This window comes from Amphiura filiformis, chromosome 6 (assembly GCF_039555335.1).
Source record: "Amphiura filiformis chromosome 6, Afil_fr2py, whole genome shotgun sequence".
In the NCBI taxonomy this organism is placed as follows: Eukaryota; Metazoa; Echinodermata; class Ophiuroidea; order Amphilepidida; family Amphiuridae; genus Amphiura; species Amphiura filiformis.
Genome location: NC_092633.1, coordinates 31,500,556 through 31,524,289, shown reverse-complemented (window position 1 = coordinate 31,524,289; position 23,734 = coordinate 31,500,556). Strand labels below are relative to the sequence as shown.

Sequence of the window (23,734 nt, the reverse complement as noted above, 5' to 3'; positions counted from 1 at the left end):
AATAACACCAAATGTAAATTGTACTATATACATGTTATACAGGATTTGAATGCATTACATATAAATATAGACACATAACATAACTACTAAACTTGTAGCTTGCAAATCAGTTGTGAAGATCAATACAAGTGATGAGCCTGCTCTTTTGTTTAAAAAAAAGAAAGTCAAAGATTAAGACATTGATAAGTTTCATACATTTCAGTTTGATGAGTACTTTTGCTGTAGTGCGAGACTGCGAGTCATTTGAATGCAAAGAGTAGTGGGATTTTGGCAATTTTGTAATGTTATTTTATACAACATGTTTTGAAGTTACACTGAACTATATCGAAGTAAGTTTATGATGAAATACTGGACTGGTCCAAATCACAATATGCACTTTATGACGATGGCAGCCAACTTGGATATTACTGGTAAGGAGAAACATATTACAGTATACTTCCTTTTTTTTTGTACCAGTATAGGCCCATTCCATGTCAACTCCAGGGATGTGCACCGCAGCACCTCTTCAATTTTTTTTTTCTTTTTCTGTGTGGTGGTAGATATTGATGAGAAAGTAAAATCCTGAAAATTTGAGCTTCATACTCCATTTCGCTTTTCCCGTGGCATCAATTTGAAATTTAGGGGGTCAGCGTAAAAATGTGTCGCAACGCCGAAAAGACGATGTTTGGAGGTCCATAAATGTATAAAGAGAACCCTTTAAAACTTTGAAAAGTATGTATCCTGGGGTACTTTTTGGTGTAGAATTCAAATCTGCTATCAGAAAACTTGTAACTCCTTTACTTTAAAAGATATAGGGCCCTCAAAATGCAACTTCGTCCAACCAGGACCAATTTTGGGGGGTCAGAACTCCAAAAGTAAAAATAATTTTACTGTCCATTTTTTTGCCAGTCAGAGCCCTTTGGTAGGACATTACTCTTATCCAATATTGAGCATATTAGAATACATTTGGCTGAGATATTACCCATGCAAAACCACTTTTTTTACATTTTGACCCCCCTGAAAACCAATGTCAGACAATTTGCCCCACCATCAACTTCAGGTATGTTGAAGATATGTTCTTGGACAACATTTCTGAGAGATATTGGCTTGGGGTCTTGACGGCTTCAACACATTAGTTAGGTTTGCCTTCTCCATTGAGTTGTACATTAAGGTAGTATGAACGGCTACGGTGTCATGCTCAGATTTGCTTGAAAATGATACAGAATGTGGGGATGGGTGAGAAAAACTCACCTGCCAATTTTTAATTTTTTCCAAAAGAGCGTTTTTGACTTAATGTAATTTTTTGTGATGGGAAAACCCCATAGACTTTGCACACGGCGTGTTTTTGGCATGTTGCCAAGTTCTTCAAATCAGCTTAATTTTTGAAAACAAGTAATTTGTTTAAATGTGATTTTCTCTCCTTTATACCCACTGCATAAATCTGGTTTTTAATTCATTTTATTGCAAAAATGCTACTTAATAAAGGACAGCAATTTTTTTAAAAGATATTGGCCTTAACAAAGGAGATATAAAATGGTAATGTTAGTACTTTTTTAGATTTTCTTGACTATTTCTAGAAACACTAAATTACCTAAATTCTAGAATTTTTTTTGAGCTAACTATAGGTCCAATTTCAACAAACAAGGTGTCATATGAAAGGTAATCAAATTTAGAAAATTCTCTCGCCAGCTTTTTTCAATTAAGTGTTTCTATTTTAAGTTATATAGGTGTTTCTAAATTTCCCTAAAATCAAAATTTTAAAAATTATTTTTCTAAAAAATTAAACACTTTATCCAAAAAAGCTGGCGAGAGAATTTAGATATTAAACTTATACACCATCCCTGAAAGTTTGGAAACCATAGCACATTCCATGTAGTCAAAAAAAATTATAATGTGGAAAAATTTAGGTAATTTTCAAAAAATAAAGAAATACATAAGAAATGGTAAAAATTTTATGAAACTCTAAAAATAGGTATAGTGAAGACTTATCTTTAGTTTGTTCTAAGTTTTTAATTAATACACAATTCCAATTTGCTATTGTGGCAATTTTGTTGCAAGCTTGATTAGCCGTTCATACTACCTTAAATCATTATACATGCAAAATCAAAAATGTGCCTATATAGAAATTAGAAAGCGCCAAATAATTACTCAACCCCCTTTTTATTAGCCAAAAATAACTTAATACCCCCTCCACTTTGGCTTACCAAATTTGACTGCCCCTTGGATTTACCCCAAAAAACCTATTGCACCTCCACTTATTTCATACAATGTACTCATTAACAGCTCAGATAAAAACCTATTTAATTTAAACAAATCTTTGTGGCAAGTCCATGCACAAGCTCACTAGATAATTACACTTGTTTACATAAACTTGTTGTCAGTTGCTATGACAAATTGGATGCTTGCAATTTACTTGACCCATGAATGAAAAAAAAAAAGAAGAAATTTCCACCTTTAGAGCTGATCCATGTTTATGAAAAGTAATTTTATGTGCACAGCCATTAATTGAAAGGATGCAGTTGTCAGCAGTAACATGATTTTATGCATCTTTTATCATAAAGGTAGACCTACAAATGATAGACAGTCAAAACTCCATGGTAATGGGATGAAGTTTCTACTGAAGGATTTATGATTGGATAACATTCTTGGTTGGTACTATCGAGAATGTCACTGCAGACAACTGCATCGTTTTGCTATACAGTACAGCACAAAATCAAACAAAGTACTGTTAGTTCTTTAGTGTGGTGGGGACATAATTGACCAGAAACCCTCAGAGTCCATTTCAAAACTCAAATCGCTACCAAACATTTTGCTGAAACTTTGATTCTGAATATCACTGATTCAGCTCTGGAGTAAGTCCACTTATTCCTAAATCACCCAATGACCCAATTGTCGGTGATAGGTGACTCTTTGGGGTTGAGAGACCATTAGCTGCCATTTGACTGTGCTTGTTTCTTGGGGTAAGACCTGTCCTTGGTGGGGTAACATTCAAATCGTCCTTAAGATTTGTAAATTCATCACCAAATTTGAATGGTGTCAGTCCACGTATAGGAGAGAGCCAATCTGGGCACGGTGCACAAGCTCTAGATGGTGTTGTAAGCTTCCTTTTGCTTTTCCTATTCGGGGTCTTTGTTGGTGTGAAGTTAAAGCTGGGCAACTCATCAAAGATGCTGATATCAGGCACTTCACTCGACGGACGGACATTCTCTGTAAGTTTTGCATTTCGATGTGGGGTTGAGGAAGTCACCCTAGTATTCCACGGGCTACCCCTCTTCTTGATTGGCAGATGTTTACGGTCAAGTGGGGATCCAAAGATATCTTGAGAACCGGAAGCTACCAGACTCTCGTGGAAAGTACCTTCTCCATCTGTACCAATGCCAGAGTCTCTTAGAACAGACTGAGAATTTGAGAAGGTGGCGTTGGGGAAATTTGACTGCAGATTCAGGCTATTGTTGCCACTCATCTCTTGTGATGCAGGCGGTTCTGAAGTGGTCATCTTTGGAGCGATCCTCACATTCTTCCTATGACCAGTTGACTCTTGACGAGGTGCAAACATACTCCTCAGTTGTGCCTCTGGCAAAAGATTGACGGGAATTGGCGACAGGATGGGCTCACCAGTTGCAGTATTTGTGACCATCTGAGTACCCGAATCTGTGCTGATGAAGATTGGGACAGGGACTAAGGCTAGAGGTCGCTGGGCTGGTCTTGGTAGTATGTATTGCTCCTTCCTCTTCTTTTCATCTGCAGAAAACAAGAGAAAAGCATAGAGCATAATTTAAAATACATGGGCTATTTCAGTTGAAATCCACACTACCCCTGTGGAAGGTTTTGGAAATATCTTCCAAAGAGGGAGTATGTTTATCAAAGTAAGTAACTGGTCAGGGTTAATCATTTTGAAACCCATACTCCCACCCCCCTGCATTATGGCTTTACCTATATCTTCCACAACTGGTGTGAGTGTTTCAAATGGAAGCTACCCAATTGTCAATTGTATTCAAAACTCCTACTCCCTCTGCGAAAGACTTTACCTCAATCTTCCACAGGGGACAGGGGTAGTGTGAATTTTAAATGGAATAGCGCATTTGTTAACCGAATGTGATTTAGCACTGTACAACTTGCAAGTACCGAAATCATGCACTCATTAGTGCACTATCTACAACTAAGTTGTCATTTTTATAAATGCAATACACATAGGAATATCTATAGTCACCACAAAACAATGTTTTTTATTCACAATTTCTTTGGAAATGGAATGTCAAATTTCAGGATGCTAATGAGAACAATAGGATCTATCATGATACCAAAATCTCATCAACAATGAGGTATGTCGGGGATGATGCTATCGATCTGGTCACACCGCTATAATAATCATTATACTCAAATAAATTATTCAAGTTTTCAAAACAATTTTCCTTGCCTTTACTATTTATAGAGCTATACTCTGTTGATGATCTCTTGTGTGATGCCTTATGTTTCTGTGACTGATGACGTCTTTTTGTGGCACTTGATGAAAGCTGTTCAGATTTCTTCTTGGCAACAAACATGGTCTTCTCCGGGAGACGTACAACTGTACCTGGTCGCAGTGTCCAGAATGCTGGCTGCCCATGCCCTACAGGTGGCTCACGGATGAAGATCTTGTGCAGTGAGAGGTTGTGACGAATGGAATTCTGTGAAACAAAAACATTTTTGTTACTATGTTTGGAATAAAGATCAGCAAGATAATTTTTAATCTTGAAGAAATCCATGTGTATTTTCATCCTCTTGGAACAAACCAAACTGTTGATGAGGGAGGGGTAAAGAAGTCTGATTACGTTTGTAAAAAACTAGTTCTTCGTTTGTTTCAATATTAGCTGTTTTGGGCTTCTTTTCTTGTTTTACTGAAAATTCAACCTGTCCTTCTCAACATTTTGTCAGATTAGCTGCATCGGAAAAGGCAACCACACACACAACGTTGAACTAAACTGAGCTCAAAAAGAAACTTATAATTTTTCACAAGGTCATATCTTGAAATCCTGTCCATCAAATTGAACCAAAATTACACACAGATTTACTTCAATACTCTACTCTGAACACATGTCAGTAACCAAGCAGTTATCCAACTGACACAACAGCAAAATGCACTGACATGGGACAGCTTCCTGGACCACATTCACAGCCCAGCCCTGTTTCATGAAAAAAGTGTATGAAAAGCAGAAAGCAGCACTGTTTTATCATCTGTGCAAGGATCTTGTGTGCATTCTCACAGATTTTTTGTCCTGGGTGCCAAATGTTGGGCTGTGAAAGTGAAGGAAGTCCAGGAAGCTGTCCCATGACAGTGCACTTTGCTGTTGTGTCAGTTGGACAACTGCTTGGTTACTGACATGTGTTTTGAGTAGAGTATTAAGGTAATCCTGTGTGTAATTTTGGTTCATTTTGATTGACAGTTTTTTAAAATATGACCTTGTGATTCACAAGTTGTAAAAAATTATAAGTTTCTTTTTGAACTCAGTTTATATGCTGACCTTTAGTGGGAGAGTTAACGCGGCTGTGTACTCTAGCCATTGTTTCTTTCTCAAAATTGAGTTTTTATGATATGTTTGTACCTTGTTATGTTTTTCATAAATACAAGGAATGAAAATCCAGATTTGTAAACTCCAACTGCAATATTTTAAGGATTTTATTTCACTATTCCACTCGTGTTTGAAATTGAAAAGGAAAGAAAATCTTTGTTGTACCAGAAAATCCAGATTTGTAAACTCCAACTGCAATATTTTAAGGATTTTATTTCACTATTCCACTCGTGTTTGAAATTGAAAAGGAAAGAAAATCTTTGTTGTACCAGCAAGGTACACGCTGCACAAGAACAACTCATCGCGTTGCGTATCGCGCAATTTGTTTTAAACGCACAAATCGCTGACGATACGCGACGCTTATCTGCATGCGCTTGGCGCGATCTTATGGAAACACCACGGAAGCACTGATTTCACAAAACCTAGTGGTCAAAATGGCTCCGTTTTAGCTGATAAAATGTGGGTTTTTCAAGTTCTTTCCCCGATTTAAATATCAAGTTATGAATGGATTTCGCTCAAACTTCTCAAGGGGCTGTGGATTTACCCGATGTTCACGTAATATAAGTTTCAAAACGAAAACTGTCGCATTCTCCTGTGAGATTCGATGAAAGTGCAAAATGTGACCACTTTAAACTTCAACGCCATTATTTCAATGTTCATTTTCTCGGTAAAATGACGATTTAGGTACACGATAACTCAATAAATACAGCATCTATAGGTAAGCAAATATGATCATCGTAAAAAGCATGATCGACTCAAGAAACAGTTTTCTCATTTTTTATATTTTGGTCTATTTCCGATTTTGGGCATCATTTTGTGCAAATAGGCGTTTTGAATTTTAAAAGTTCATTTTGATGCCTTATATGGTCAATATCTCAAAAAATAAGGCCAATATCAAAAAATTAAAAACCGTTTTGGAATGGAGCCTCAAGATTAAGCTAAAAACAAAATAAAATATTTTGGAAAGAGTGTTTTTGTTATGATGTACCTAACAAATATTGCCAAAAACTCACTTTTTGTGATTTTCTTCAAAATTGTTGTTTTACCCCCAAATCTGTATTTATATTAAGATTTATTGATGTCTTGCCTTCATAAAAATGTATACTTTTATATGTTTTATGCTGAATAATTACAAAGTTATTGCACTTTTACTGCATGCATGTCTGAGAGTACACAGCCACCTTAAGCAAAGTAGCAATGTATGTCAACTTTTTAAGTTTCCAACATTGATCTAGTATGCATGACATCATGATGCATGATAACGGATATCGTCGGTGGGCAGGAAAAGCCTCCTATGTGTCATTGGCCCCTGAATATGTTTAAAGCAAACCCTCCCAGGGTTTGATTTAACTTGTGTCGTGGAGCAAAATGCTCCCCATTTTGGAGAACCTGCTACACAAATACCAGCTTGTATAACAATGTTTTACAATGTCATCACCCAAATAACATTTTCGCTGAAAATTGCTATGCAAGTTTTTCAAAGTAAATCGAATCCTGAAACCTACTATGTAACCTGTTGGCAGTTTTGTTTTAAACATGTTCAGGGGCCACAAAGCACATAGGCGGTTTTTCCTGCCCAACGACGATATGAAAATCTGATATACTGTACTATCTAGGCCAAGTTCACACATGACAACTACATGTACCGGTACGCATGCTTTCAATTGACCATTTTGAGTTTCCAGTGCTCAAATTTTTTTTGAATTCTCAAAAGAGTATCTGAACAATCAGCTTGAATACAACAATCTGTGTAACTCACCCTCCATCCCAATTTGGCAGTGCGGAAATAGGGAAAATGTACTTCAATCCAATGATAGATCTCTCGCAATGTCATTCGGCCTGATGCTGCTGTTGAGATGGCAAACTGGATCAAGGTGCTGTATGAGTATGGTGGTCTTTCAAGCCTTGGGTCAGATACCTGCAAAATGAAATGAAATGCAAGACTTGTTGAAGTACTAAAATGTAAGACTGTAAAATATCCAACATTTGAAAAATGTATGTACATGTATCACAGCCAAAAAGGCAGTTATGATATTACAGCAGATCTACGGTAATTTCATTGCTTGAACGCAAAAGCAATAACTGTGAGTGATGCACATACTGGCAGTGTTCCAGGATACTAAGTACAAAATGGTAGGGGATGGCAGTTCACATTTAATCTGACCAACTGCTGAAATGGTTGTCTACCTCTATGATATTGTGTAAATATTTTATTTAATGGATAGAGCTTAATATTCTATACACTCTGATTTTATTGTGTTGAATGTATATTTTAGCAATTGATTTGCCCTCATCGGTGTCTAAATACATTTGAACATAATTAGGGTCTCATTATTGGGCTTTTAACTTTCAGTTCTCCTGAAATAATCTGAAACAGACAAGCCTCGAAATAAGCAGGCACCCAGGAGCCATTTACCCAATGGTCATAACATTTTGGCTCCTGGTCCACACCAAAATCATGTGAACCAGGCTCTACTTTTTTTTCAAATAGAGCCTGGTAGTTAAATCAGTTTTTGTATTTAACGTGTACAATTAAAATTTAAATGACCCTAGCTCTTTATAAATGGCTCTTGGTTCACTAGATAATCACAGGACCAGGAGCTGCTTTTTCCAAATGTGTGGCTCCTGGTCCAGATCTGCTTATTTCGAGGCTTGGAAACAGACGTACAGGTGATGTGTCAACACAGCTGGAGTGGTGCAATAATTATGTGTGCTCCTGGGGGCAGAACAAGTTTGATTTTAATTTTTATTAAAGCTACTATAGTGTACACTTAAATATTACACCTGTAGCCCTTTTTACATAGGAGGGAAAATCACTGACCTTGGATGTTTGTAAAGTTTGTGGATCCAGCTCTGGTGCAGACATTCTACGTAGCCATGTGATGTTAGTCAAACTATCATCGCCAGGTTTTCCTGCAAGTAATTGTTATTATACACGAATTAGGTTAGTTTGTAAATTGTAATCACCCGCTTCCAGGAACTATTTGCAGTGGCGTAGAGCTAGTGGTTGTGGCGTATGGGCCAAGGATACATAATGACGCCCCTCCTCATTCTGGAAACAATTACACACACAGCGAGCCAATTTTGCACAAATACCACCAAAAATGTTATCGCTTAGAGGGGCCGCAGAATCAATGTTGAATTGGTCAATTTGGCACCCCCAAGGTGGTGCCCAGGGCATGTCATGTGCCCACGTCTCCCCCCCCCTGTTGCTACGCCACTGACTATTTGTGTGATTTTATCAACCAACAGGGGAGCCTTCCAACTGAGGGAAGATGTCCACGGTTGGCAGAACTATGCAAGTTATACAGCCCCTATGCCTAAAATGTAAAGTTCCACACTACAAGATTCCTATTGGGGCAGTCTGCATGTACATGTAGGTACACCATCGCCGCTTGACTGGTGTGTGCAGTGTGTGAGATGTCACAAGACAATTCTCCAAACAAAATATATTGATATTAATTAGCGATGTTATATGCCCAGCCCATTACGAGCTGATCAAACTATAGTGTAATCAGGGACCCTATAGGGGTCACACACATTGAATTCATTCTGTCAAGTTTTTGTGAGATGGCCATTTTGTCCCTGCTTGCCTGATTTAAAACTGTATGGTAGTAGGGGTAATGGGTATATGTGTTGAAAGGGAAATAATAACAATAACAATTAATAATAATTAATCATGTACTTACTTTTTGCCAGCAGCTTTTGATGTTTGATTTTTGCTTCTTGCAGTTCAACGTCAAGGATGCCTCCTGTACTATTGGAATCATGTGTTGGTTTGCCATCAAAGAAATCAAAGTCCTGATACTGTGAGGACTCTGAACTCTCCTGTGAGCTGTGACTATTCTGTATAACACTGTTCTGTGATTCCTGTGAATCCCACATAGTTTTTCCATTTCTACCAGATGGCTCAAGCCGTTTCAATGCTGTGTCTGTTTTTCTTTTGTGGGCATCAAAAGTGTTGACATCTAGCAACTTGGGCTTATTATTACTCTTGCGACGTGGATTCCTCAAAATGATTACCTCGTTGATGTGCCTTCTCTTTCTAGGAGGAGATCTAAAGTTGGGCTTTGATGCAATAGAGCGCTTCATCTTTTGGTCAAACACACTACTACCCCTCCCAGGGGCATGGCGTGGATCCCAAGTTGTGTTCCGCAAAATGTTAAGATTCAGCATATCAGAACTCGCAGCATCCTTCTGGATGTCCTCCTAAGAAAGAAAGATACATGACACACTCCCTCATTATTATTGTATAAACTTCATTTTAATATATTCTTGTTCATTGATTAGTTTTAAAAAGTGCCAACCAATTGAAGTAACTAAATAAACCATGGTGAATTTTCAAAACAAATTATTTGTTAAGAGAATGAAATAGACAAACAACCTTGATAATAATAATGCAAGCTGCTTGTCAATATTAGGTCGATCCTTCAATTATTTTGTGTAAGCTAATCCTAACTCTAACCTTAATCCTAATCCTAACCCTAAACTAACCCTAACCCTAATTTCGTGTAAAATTACATGAAGGAAGAACCCAATATTATCAGAATTCAGGCTCACCTTGAAGCTTGACTCATTTTTTAAAAAGCAATTTACTTGAGCCTAGTCACAATGGACCCAATCGGGTGTCTTCACTGAACCGACTGGTGAACAAACAAACCAATATTCATACGTTCTTACCTCAGAGTTCATCTCTGTACTATCCTCATTCAAAATACTTTGTATCGCATCTGATAGTTCAATTCTGTCTGCCATATTTGGACTGATTTACCCTAAACAGGAATGAAAATCTGCATCTGCATTCAAAGGAAATTTTAAAATGTATAATTTGTATATTATTTCATTTTATTAAGTTTGGAAGTTTTGGCAGGGGTGTCTATTCGCCCCCAAAGGGGAGGGTAATTTGGGTTAAATAATTTCACCCCTTTGGGGAAGAATTTTGTGTTTTGAAAAAGAAAAAAAAAATAGAGAGGAAAAAAAAGAAGAAATCAACAGATTCAAGTAAGATTATGGTTTTGTTTTTCAATGGCCATACCATATGCATAAGGCAGCTATTTTGTTATGCATAAAATGTGTGCGGTACTGAACATTTAGGGGAAATACATGTAGGCTGCAGGGTATCACTCCCCTGCTTGGCTCTTTTTATGACAAATTATCATCATCCAATTACGGAAATGCAAAAAAATGTTGGGTTGGTAATTAAATACCGTAATCTAATTAGTGGAACTGCCATGGTCATTAAAATACAACATGTTTGTTTACATTTTAAAAATAGTGGGTCTACTTAGTCGATGAATTCACTTTGATACATGATTGAAATTGTTATGTTTTTACGACTCGATCCGTTTTTAAACACAATATTTTTAAATCAATTTACGACTTGACATGTACAGGAAGAGTGAAACCCTGTGCACGTAAAGTGTCAGAGCTATGAAAAGAGAAGAGGGGCACCATCCCCGGTTCTGATATCTGCAATCAATCCTACTGTAGGTTCCAGGATCGTGCATACATGTAGGTAAACTGTGCACTTTAAGGCCAGGTGCGAGTGTGCGACAATACGTAAAATTGAGTGTGCACATATAGGAAGAAAGTTCAAGGAAGAAAGACTGAAAAATATTACCGGCACAACAGCACTCAACATACTAGACAGCCCTGGCTAAGGGCAATTTTCCACCGAAAATGCCAAAATTGCCCTCAATTTTTAATTAGCCTCTGAAAGGTAACTAAATTTTGATGCTTATTGCTCAAAGTAAATGGGGATTAAGTATTTAACCCCCCAAATCCTGAAACTTGAGTAGCCCAAGAAAGTTAAATTACGGGGGAGATTTTCCCCCAAAATTAAAAAAATGTCACAACATATGCCCATGTGTGATAGAAAATTAATTATCAAGCACAAATCACATGGTTTTATTGGAAACAAACTCAAATTGACCATAAAAACAAATTAATACATACGTCTCTCAACATGCGATATTCAAAATTCCCGGGCGCCAAAATTGCCCAACTGTGCAATGACGTCCTACTAGTAAGTAATACAATGAAGGCTGACAATAATTGAGCACAAGACTGTGTGACAAGTAACCATGACATCATTGCACTAGACAATTTCGGCGTGGGAATTTTGAATATTGCGGGTTGAGACCCAGCTGTGTTATAGTCAATGAGTTTCTTTGAAATAAAACCATGTGATTCGTGCTTGAATAATTTTAAGCTTGATAATTGTTTTTCTATAAACATTTAAGGCAAAATGTTGAGAGTGTTGTGCAGAGTCATCCTTAAAATAACATTTTAACGGTTAAAAAAGTCGGACTGTTTACATTTTTTGGGGTCAAAAAACAATTGTTGCTACCGCAAACATGTTACAAAATAAATTTTGGTAACACTTCAGTCACACAGAATTTTTTAAATACAGTAATATTCATTATGTTTGAAAATTAAATTGATGACGCTCAATCAAAAAAAAAAGTGACAGCCTACATTGTACCCTTCACATGCTTCAACTACAATGTACGGTAACTCCTAAACCTCGCCAGTAGAAAAAATTCATTTGAAATTGAATGAACACAGTTGGTGAACAGGCTAGCTTTACGTGATCGTATCTAGGGCCCATCACACAAAACAATGTTGCTTGGATATTAAAAATAATGAAAACCCTACATTCATGTTCATGTGTTATTTTGTAACTAAACCAAATCACAACAAGCGAGTGAGAGTTGGCCATGGCATGCACTGCATGGTTGGATTCACCTGTTTCGCCAACTACCGGTCATGCCGGTACCTTTTTAACCTTGTTAACGCATAACGCCGATTAGCGTGCACACCCAATAACATTAGTTACTACATAGTCATGATGCATGGATGGCATGGCATGTATGACCGGGCACACTTTCTCAATCAAGCAAACAAGAGCGCACACACATGGGCGTTCATTTTTACGTGGTTTTACATTGTCACACAACTATTGTTATACATGACATGTATAGTATAGTACACTAACAATGTTTATTTTATGAAATTTCTACTATTATTATACTCTAGGAAATTTATTATTTTTTACTTAAAAAATATGTTGTCAATACTTCAAGTTCAAACTACACTCGGGCCCAAGAACACAGCCATGCCCATGACAGCAGGCGAGTCGCAACGGCTAGTATCATCAATCATGATCAATTGATCATGAATATCAATGCAATGATGACATAATGATATAAATAATGAAATAAAATTTTATTTAATAAACCCGGGACAGGGCGAAGTACACTCATGTGATGTCATGCATGTCTTGTCTTGTCTTGTACGATACTACTCAACGCTCCAGTTGAAGCTAATCAAGTTGGAGCCACACGAGTAGGTTGGTGGGCGTGCTTGCGAATGATGGTTTATTGGAGGTAGTGGTTGGTTACTGCTTCTTTGAAGTTGCTTGGGTCTTGAATATCTGTAAGTTGCTCTGGTAGTTGATTCCAATCACGGACTGTTTGTGGCAGGTATGAGTGAAGATAACAGTTTTTGTTGGCACTTATGGCAATGAAGCAATTTTTGTTGGAATGGCGAGAGTGACGACAAACCGGGTGCAGCAGTGTTTGCACCGGGACCGCCAGGAGACCCCCCCTTGCCTTGTGGAAGTTTGTGAGTCTTGCAATTTTCCTACGTTGAGATTATGCCTGCCACTTCCACATACTTGTGCATAATACGGAAGGTCGATTTGTGCCCATAAATGTTTAGGCCTATGTTAAACTGTATGTTATACAAATTGTACAGCTATCATTTCTACCCTATGACGAACCGACATACCTGTAAATCAAATAGCCCACAAAAACTGGTCATCGCTGGTATTTTTCATGAAGAAAACGACACTTTTTACGCGAACATGTCCAAAACACGTCAGCTGACGTACAAGCCTCCCCACGCATGTACATAAACAAGCCGTGTTCATTGTTTAATTGTCACCTGCAGCTGTTCGCAAGAAAACTTTCTGCATAAAATTACCTGGGGTCGTTATCAGGCCTGAGACACACTGGCGCTAGTTTGAGGACAGTCACTATGAGTTACTAATGTCGGCACATGCAGAAAATGTGTGATGGGTCGCCATTTTGTGACTCGTGCAAGCTAACACAAACAAATTATTGGACTTAATAATCTTTTCAAGTTTTAATAAAGCGTGCATCTATCATGATAATATTACATTTTATTATTTTATTATTTGAATTACATAAGCTATGTCAATTTTGTGTCCATGTTAATTTTTATATGGATTTACCTGTGTTGATTTTAAACTGTTGTGAACGTAGAGCTACGCAAACTGGCAGGCGATTACCCACCATGCAATGCGAATACACGGAAACGATCCAGTTTAGGATGCATCGCAGTTCCTTGTGTAAACCAGGCGTAAACCGCCCATCCAACCTGATCGTGTGCACAGGATTTGTGCTGGAGGCTAGTTAATGCGCACAACCAATGCGCAGAAGAAGACCTTGATACTAGGCGTAGCTTACGCTTCACAAGCCTGATTGACAGCTGTGAGTAAGTGAAATTCTGTTCTGTGATTGGTACAAAAATATGGTTCTCGTATAAATGAATATATTATCCATGGCTTCAAAATTAGGAACCGTTTCTTCCACAGAGCCCTATAGGGCTCTATGGTCTCTACTCATCATACACGACCGTCAGAAAGATCTGGCCAGCGGCGACGCTTGCCAATCAGGCTAGCTATTTGTACGGCGTGGCCTCTCATCCTTTTTATTATCTCTGGTCTTGTCACGCTGGTAGATTCGCCCACCTGTGATTACTGACCTGGATCTGACAGAAGATTGTGGAATTTACGATTTTCAGCAGCAGGATTTTATGAAACTGCCAATATTTGCAAGTATTCTGAAGGATCGGTAATAATTAAAATATTTTTCATGGTGTCGGTAGTGCAAGTTGAAGTTAGTGAATTTGTGGTTTTGTATGTTATGTGCAAGAGTGTTTTCAGGAAGCGTAAATAGGCAGGCCGTTATGTTAAGCTCTCCATGTTAAATGTAAGTTCGGCGACGAACTGGACACATCACACGGTAGTGTGATGTGTCCAGCCTGGATATACGTTGAGATAAGGGTTCAATACTCAACTCGGACATCATGTCCGTAACACTAGAAAAACGACCATAGTCGTTCATGATGAATCTGACAGCCCTCCTCTGTACAGATTCCAGCTTGTCTATGAGATTTTGAGTGAATGGATCCCAGACAGAAGCACTATATTCAAGAGATGGCCTAACGAGGGTTTTATAAGCTACCGTATGGTTTTGATTTTCCTACTACATGATTTGAGATTCCTACGGACGAATCCAAGTGTACGATTTGCTTTAGCTGAAATACGACATATATGTGTTCACTCCATTTTAAATCATTTGAGATATCAACACCTAGATAGCAATGGTGTGAAGTTTCCTGAAGCTGAGTATTGTTTAATGTGTAAGTGAACTGGTGAGGAGATCTGGCCTGAGTTATACGCATCACATAACATTTTTTACTGTTAAAGCTCATTTGCCAGTGATCTTGCCACTCTGTTAACTTATTCAGATCCTGTTGAAGGTTTTCTGCATCAAATGAGTTCTTAATGGGACGATACAATACACAATCGTCAGCAAAGAGCAGGATGCTAGATGAGATGTTATCTGGGAGATCGTTTATAAAAATCAAGAACCAGAGAGGGCCTGTCACAGTTCCTTGAGGAACACTGGAGATCACATTAGCCCAATCTGACCACTCACCATTGATCCTGACTCTTTGCTGTCGATTTGTGAGGAATGATTTCACCCATTCATAAATTTTACCTCTAATGCCATAGTTGAATATTTTGGCAAGCAGGCGTTTGTGGGGAACTTTATCAAATGCCTTTTCAAAGTCCATTACTATCAAATGTATCATGACGTATGTCATCATGCATGCATGATGATATGTATCAACCTGAGTTACACTTCCAAGAGGTCTACAGGTAAATTTCTACAAAGTACAAGCATGCAAAATGATACAAGGTACCCATGTACCGCCGGATGTACCGGTAAATTACATGATACATGGATAAGCTTACAAAAATACGTATCCGTGCAGTGCGTGCTGGCGCACCGGCAAAATTTTGACCGTGCCGTGTGACTAGCTATTAAAACAGTAAATTTAACAATGTATTAACCTTCAAATTTAGAATATCATCAAATGAAAACGTCAATAGTAAAAGAGGACCAGCTATTTCGGTATTTCACTTTCACATCAGCTGATGACTGTGACATCGATGTTGCTCAATTTAAATGGCATACTTTAAAGTGCATTGGCCAATCAGAATCCTGGATTTAGTCAACTTCGCCAAAACTCGCGAGACTTCAACCTTTTCCAGAATCAAGAAAGCAACGGAGAATATGATTGGTTCAGATAATATTAATTTTTGTTAACAAACATTGCAACTTACGCTTTATTGTCCAATCAAATTAAGCGTACCAAAAAAGTTTGTACTATCTGAAGTAAAATGGCGGCGTACAGTGGATGCAACGGATGATTGTTTTTTTCATGGAATTCTTATCCTCATGATCCATGTACATGTATTATAGGATACTTTCAGCTTTCGCAGAATTCGCATCGAAGTAGGGAAGTAAGTTTGTACTTCTGCTGGTTATTTTACCATCACCTGGAACTTAAACGGGCTCGTCCTCATAACCTATAATATTTTTTAAGCTTACCCGACCCAAAATTGACTGTACATGTATGTGACAAAAAAATCAAAATCAAAGAATTCTTGATTATGATCAATTAATTAATAATTAGGTATACCAGGGCAGGCAAAACTTAATTAACACATTTGTTAATCAACCAAATTCGCCTAGAACACAAACCACAATACATATTTTCAGAGATGCCAGTTTTCAGGTTTTAACCTGAATTCAGGTTTTTTGTCAATTTGTGAGTTCAAATTACCGCGTTTTTATTTATTTTCAGCCTGTTTTGGGGCTTTTTGGCTACACCCATCGAATGTGTGTCATCGGCCCAGTCATCGGCCAGGCTCGGACACACACACACGGTATAGAGTTCTGCAGCAGCATGTTTTGTTGACATTAAATACTGTTTACTTCATTTGACAGTTAACTAATCCATAAATTTGACAACTCAAATACAAAGGATATCAGTTGGCAATCTTAATGTTATGCAATCAAGTTTACAACACTGTCATTAGTGTCAGTCTTACAATAAATCACTGAGTCACGCAATTCAAGTACCAATATTGATTATCTCAAGTGGCCTGCTGCAATTGACCAGAGATGAACTGTATAATTAATATAAAAAAGCTGCTATCATAATGAGACTAAGATCTACAAACAGCCCCGAAATGCCGTTTTGGGGAATTTTGCCAGCAGAATCTTTTTGATGAAAGTCAATCTTTGACAAGATGTAACTTTGCTACGGAAAGTGCTAAAACAAAAGGGTTTCAGTTTTGTCTTTCTTTACTCAAGGGCTTTAATTTGATACCATAAAATGATGCAGTTTGATGGCAAATTTGAATTCATCTGGCATACCTGTAATTTAATGACCGCACAATTTTGTGCAGTAATTAATAACTCGCAATGTAGTTTTTTGTTGCATGTTGTCAGCGCTAATGTAAAATTTGTCTGGTTGATTTTTTTTGTTGGGTAGGTCATAACAATATTAAACAGCGTTTTTTTGGCATAAAATAACATAAAATGCCGTTTTGATTTGTTTAAAATATCAGATATATACGACAGTAATAATGAATGACAATAACGCAACGCCAAATAAAAAAATAACAGGTATATCATCCAGACTTTTTCAAAAATCGGTGAGGGAGGTCCATCTTATTTGTTATTGTGTTATTTTTTTTTAACATTCATTTCTGTGTAAAATTGCAATTGCAAAGTGTTTGTCAACATTTTACTCGAGAACTCTAGCTTGAAATTTGCACACGATAGTTACACATTTGATGCTAGAGTGCTTTGCTATCATTTTCGGTCGAACAGCGGTGCAAGTTTTTTCACCGGAGGTTATTGATTCTGTTAATGTTGAAATTTGGATGAAAGTTATTTCGATGAGCCAACTATATCTTTCGAGCAAGATTTGCCTATTTTGGACAGTCTAAAATTTTGCTGAAGTGTAATTTTAGCCAACTTTTTTGATGCAATCGCCTGTTATGATCGGCTGTGTTTACTTCTGAACTTCCATTGCTTTACACGGTGGCATGGTTTGGTAATGGTCTCTAGCCTAGAATGTGAAGCTACATGTATCGGTGAGCAAATTCTTGGCTAGACTTCTCGAGCAAGTCAACATATCATGTAGAGGCCCCGTAATATTTTTGTTACCGTACTTCCCCTAGCTTGAAGAAAGTGTTCGAAATGGTAACCAAGAAGTTCTTTACATGTCTTTTCATCAATAATTTTAGAAACAAAGTAAGGATGATTTAAATAGGAAAAATAACAAAAATATTTGAAAATATACAAAAATCGGTGAGGGTGCGAACGATATGCATGTTATTCATTTTACTTGACCTAATGATTCCTAATCATGATATAACTTTGCACTGGTCATCTGTTTTAAGTTCATTGTGAAATTGGAGGGTTTTGTTTTGGGCCTTGTGGTTTTATCAGGTTTACTTCGAAAATTTACTTTTACCATCTACTATTTCCATGCTTTTACTTACAAAATAAAAAGCCAAGTGTACAGTAACCTATGCACATGAGAGCCTTTTGTGCATTTGCCGACATCCATCAATACACATTTTCAGTGATTGCATTTAACTCAAGGGTACCAAAGACTGACCAGACTTTTGGTGCCTATATAAATGACAATATCACGTCTGAATGTTTACAAACTTCTGAATTTTTTTATCAATTTTTAGCATCAAAATGCCGAGGAAAAGGACACGACACAACAGTAGAAAGCGTAGCCTTATGTTCACTGAGAGTCCATTAAATGCCTCCCAGAACTATTGTAGCCCAGTGCTGGGTGCCATTCATCCAGTAACTGCTGATACTGTGCCTATTGATGATGACCTGGATTTGTGTTGGGTAAGAAATTGTTATAAATTTCTAATGTTGATGGCTAGCGGCAGAGGATGTCCATTTAGCTGCTGTATGAACTGCTACCGGTATGATATGTACCTTAACCATAACCAAACCCATGTTTTTTTCCGTATCAGAAGGGAAAGAAGAAACAAAAAAGGAGAGATGATGAACAAAGAAGTTACTTGGTACCCCAGGATTTGAACCTTGGGCCCTTGCGTGCCAATCAGCGATCACCAACTGGTAGCCACAAGGGTTTCACTGGCCCAGCTAAAAGGTTCAAAAGTCTATCCAAACCCATGGTTTTTCCCTATCAGAAGGGAAAGAAGAAACAAAAAAGGAGAGATGATGAACAAAGAAGTCACTTGGTACCCCAGGATTCGAACCTTGGACCCCTCATATGCTGAGCAAGCGATCACCGGCCTGTAGCCACGGGGTTTCGCTGGCCCAGCTAAAAGTGTTAAAAATGATAATACTTACGAATTGTGCTGCGGCGTAAAGTCAGGTGTCAAATCACTGGTGAAAAGTTGAAAAGGGCTGAAAATCCAGGAAGAAACTCATGAAATAACATCTTGTGCGCTCATCTCATTGTTTTATTTTTGGTTTTTTAATTCACAAGATCGTTTACATAGAGGATAATGTCATATAATTTGCATGCTTCAACCACAAATTTGATACGAAAATTTGATACTAGTGAGTGTGCATACCATGTCAGAATGATGGAACAGGTGATGATGGTAGTGAAATAATGGCGGGTAACATGGCATACAACAAATCAAGATTAAAACTTGCCTTATGAAGTTGGCTATTGAATATTTTTGCTAAATGTAGGCATTTGTATATGATCACCAAAATTAAACTAGAATGTATTGTACACTTATTGTGTTGCAGTTAATCACCATATTTTGTTCATGTTCTTTGTCATATTGATAGGTGTCTCCTCAATTTGATCCCAATTGTGAAAATACTCCCCTAAGGAGACGGAGGGGTCAAAGGAGTAGGGCTGCATGTTCAGCAGTGTCTTCATTACCATCATGTCAACCACAGCTCAAAAATAACACTCTAAAGGCACAGAATGTCTCAAGGTACTCTAAGAAGGTGAGCCATCTAGTTTACTCAATTATGTCCACTGACCATTGAAATTCAAACCGACTGACTGTCCACCACAAATAGGATGGAATGTCACCATTTTCACTTTTTTATATATTGACCAGACAAAATCTCCTCAAAATAAGCTTTACAATGATATATTACATACCTATTGCTTGCTTGAAAGGGCAAAATAATCAATAAGTAGGAAATTCTTTGTTATTTTGGTAAATTCATGTTACGCATGCATTATTTTTGAATTAGAGAACAAGGAATCAGTGCTTTATCTATAGAGGGCAGCATATCAATTTTTAACGGTTATCGTCAGCGTTCGAAATTTCGGTTGTCCGTTCGCCCGGGACAACTAAAAAGTCGCGGACAACCAAAAATACTTATTCGGTTGTCCGCCGGACAACCATAAATCTGTAGCCAAAAGTCACCTTTGTAGGCCTATGGACAACCAAAAACTTAGACGGACAACCAGAAATTGTAATCTGGTTGGCGCCTTCTTTTGATTACTTATTTACGCTGTTATCACCTGATCTCCATTAAAAAATTGATATGCTGCCCTCTATTATGTAAAGCACTGATCCCTTGTTTGCCAATTCAACAATAATGCACTTGTTACATGAATTTACCAAAAGCCAAATCCGGATTCGACTCTCTGCTAAATTCATACTGATATGTAACTGCAGGGGTAGCGTTTTAAGGGGTCTCGGGGTCCAGGACTCCTTGATTTGGCAGGTCCCCGTGATTTGGACCCCTTAATTTTGTACGTCTGTGTAGAATTAGATGCCTGGACCCCTTTATTTGCCAATTTGGACCCCTGGACTCAGCAGGTCACCGCTAACCCTGTATGTAAGATGAAATTATACATGTATCATGCATGTTGAGACTATCAGGGGCGCAGCCAGCTTGTTGGCTTATTGGGACGATGTGCACGCACTGTTGGTAACCCACGCTTTAGAAAGGGTGGGTTTGAGAGGTCCACAAAATGCTTAAAAGGGTGGGTTTGAACAATTTCTGGTTAAAATGTGTGCCCAAATATAAAGGGTGGTCACTGATAAAAAGGGTGGGTTTAGAAGTCAACAATTGCAATCTCAAGCTTACTGTAATTTCCGATTGAATGACACTATTAAAATGAAACACAAAAAACATTGAAATCCCATTCTGTAATGTTTGGTCATCTAAAACATTAATATGTAATTCTCTTTGGATGCAGATCTGCACCTCCTGGACCATCATAACCACTTATCTATGCTCAGTGACCACGCTTAGAAAGGGTGGGTTTTGGAGTTTTGGTATAAAGGGTATAAAATAAAAAGGGTGGGTTTGAAATAAAAAGGGTGGGTTTGGCAACTATGGCACACATAGCGCATAAAAAATTTGTATTTTACACTATTTTGGCACATGATCGGGGTGAATGTTGGTGAAAAAGGGCTGCTTGCCCTTTTTCTTTTCCTTTGCCTGAGGGGCACTTTTTTCTTCCATTTTTTGTTGTCAGGGGGCACTACCAATATACATGTAGCTATAAACAGAACAGCTAATTTGGAAAGTGTTTTGAAAAAGCATGGGTTATTATGATTATCTTGAGCTATTATGCTTAAATTTGATCAGTTGCTTGATCATTTGTCCACTAAGAGGAAAAAATGCTTTGTGAAATAAGATGCGAATGGGAAAATGGTGTTGAATAATATACCAGTAATTCTTCTATTCCAATTTCAACACAATGCTTGACATAGTCCTTGCGAGATGTTATGGATCAATCATTTAAAACTTCAAATTATATACATTTTGCTTCCAGAATTCTAAGGCACTTTCAAGAGGATTCACATGTTTAAAATTTGTGGGAGACAAAGAGGTGGGCCAAGACCAGTCATCAGCTGCTGAGAGTGTTTCTAGTGAAAGTGCACAGAACCAGAATACGAATGGACCAAGTACAAGATCAAAGCCTAAACAGTACGGTGGCAAACCCATGAATTGTAGCGTGAATGAATCTTTAAATCCAGATGAATTTGAAGTGACACAGAACAGAACATGTGAGGGAAATAACACCATGGCGCATCAGACGACAAACAGACTAAATAACAACAATGATAAAAAAGGATCTAGTGTCAGGATACGAAGATCTTGTAGACTTCGAAAGCAGGGTTATGATAACGTATCATCGTCACCAAGTTTCCATAAGCAATCTAAGTCACACAGATTACTCCTTGGAACGGACCAAATGCTATATCCGCGTGGACGGATTCTTGCTTGTGACACCCCAGAAGCAGACTATGGGCTAAAAGTCAGTATCAGGCGCAGGAAAGATCTGCTGCCTCCAGCGGCTAGAAATAAATTACTGTGCTCGTAAAATTGTATTAAATAAACTTTATATGCAGGCCTATAGCCAGGATGTTTTGTTGGGGTGTAAAATTTGCAAGAAGGTGGACTTTTTTAATACATGTATGAATTTGAATACATGCAAAATTAGACTTGACCCCTAAAATTTAAATTTTGGGTTCAATTTTTAATTTTTTCCATAAAAAGTGGACTTTTTGTGAATTTGGCACCCCCACTGGCTATGGGCCTGTGTGCAAATACTCAAACAAATATGGAATATGTTAGTGTTCAATTATAGACCTGCTTACTGTTTATATTTAAAATATAATTTATACTACATTATCAGTATTTGATAAAATTATTTTCTCCTTACATCAGTATTTATAATTGAAAGTGATATATAGGCCTACAAGTTTAGTGAAATTGCTACACATGACATGGGCATGTACATTGTAATGTATGTAGCAATTTCACTAACTATCTACATGCAACATTTCTGGTCAATAAATACCAAAAATGTCAAATTTTGGTGCATTTTACAACTGTTCTTTACGTTTGAGAGATTTCCCTAATTGATATAAACGGCTCCAAAAAAATAAGTCCCCCCCCCCCTAAGATTTTTGGTATAATCCAAAAACGGCTTGACAAATTCTCTTGTTTTAAAGTTTGGAACATCCATGGCTGATTAGTTATGCATCAAGTGAGCAGGGTTTTGTTGTTATCTTTTATCATCTTCACTGAGAAATACAGCCATTTATAAAATTTTCGGTAGGGTGGTTCTTATTTTACAAAAGTCTGAAATACCTTGCTCCTAACCCCTAGAATGGTTCAGTTGGATGAAAAACTTATCCTGTAAAATGTTCAGAAATATTGAACAATATTTACTGGTAGCTCAAGAGCCTCCAATATAGTCGTGACTATCCGGAACATTGGTCGTCGGACATTTTGGAGCATTTTTAGGGGGGTATATTTTCAAAATAGGGTGTCTCTTGATACTCAATCTTTGTAATTACATTAACAGTAACTAGTTTAACATATATATAACAAAAAGTGTCTTGTATTTACTTCCATTGTTGTTTTAAGCTCAACCAGATATGGCACTTCGTGCCATGAATACTCCAGATACTGGTCGTCAGCCATTTTTGAGCAATTGTAAATGGTTCTAATTTCAAAATAAATTATCTCTTGATACTCAATCTTTGTAATTGCATTAACAGTAACTAGTTTAACACATATATAACAAAAGATGTTTTGTATTCACTTCAATTATTGTTTTAAACTCAACCAAATATGGTAGTTTGTGCCGTGAGTAGTTCTAAATACCGGTCGTCAGCCATTATGAGCATGCAATTATAGGGGGGTCTATTTTCAAAATAGAGTGTCTTTTGATACTTAATCTTTGTAATTGCTTTAACAGCAACTAGTTTACCATTTATATAACAAAATATGTCTTGTATTCACTTCCATTGTTGTTTTATTCTCAATCAGATATATATGGTAGTTTGTGCGTTGAGTATGCCTAAAGTTGTCAGCCATTTTGGAGCAATTAGGGGTCTATTTTCAAAACAGTGTCTCTTGATACTCAATCTTTGTAGTTGCATTAACAGCAACTAGTTTAACATACATATAAAGATATCTTGTATTCACTTCCATTGTTGTCTTCAACTCAACCAAATATGGTATTATGTGCTGGGAGTACTCCTAAATACCGGGCGTCAGCAATTTTTGAGCAATTTTAGGGCGGTATATTTCCAA

The 23,734-nt window shown here is 37.5% G+C and overlaps 2 protein-coding genes across 2 annotated transcripts; one reads left to right on the top strand and one right to left on the bottom strand.

Annotated features, from left to right (window-relative positions):
• Positions 1-2,419: 2,419 nt before the first annotated feature.
• LOC140155264 (uncharacterized) lies at positions 2,420-15,755 on the bottom strand. The gene is given in 8 exon segments (XM_072178023.1): positions 2,420-2,818; positions 2,820-3,720; positions 4,397-4,646; positions 7,288-7,446; positions 8,350-8,441; positions 9,218-9,737; positions 10,209-10,324; positions 15,697-15,755. Coding segments are annotated over 7 exon segments (2,100 nt in total). The 5' UTR covers positions 10,284-10,324; positions 15,697-15,755; the 3' UTR covers positions 2,420-2,715.
• Positions 15,756-16,004: 249 nt separating this feature from the next.
• Positions 16,005-22,567, top strand: LOC140155263 (uncharacterized). The gene is made up of 4 exons (XM_072178022.1): positions 16,005-16,149; positions 18,403-18,571; positions 19,499-19,663; positions 21,459-22,567. Exons 2-4 carry the CDS (start codon positions 18,410-18,412, stop codon positions 22,008-22,010), a joined length of 879 nt encoding a protein of 292 aa, XP_072034123.1. The 5' UTR covers positions 16,005-16,149; positions 18,403-18,409; the 3' UTR covers positions 22,011-22,567.
• The last annotated feature ends 1,167 nt before the right edge of the window (positions 22,568-23,734 follow it).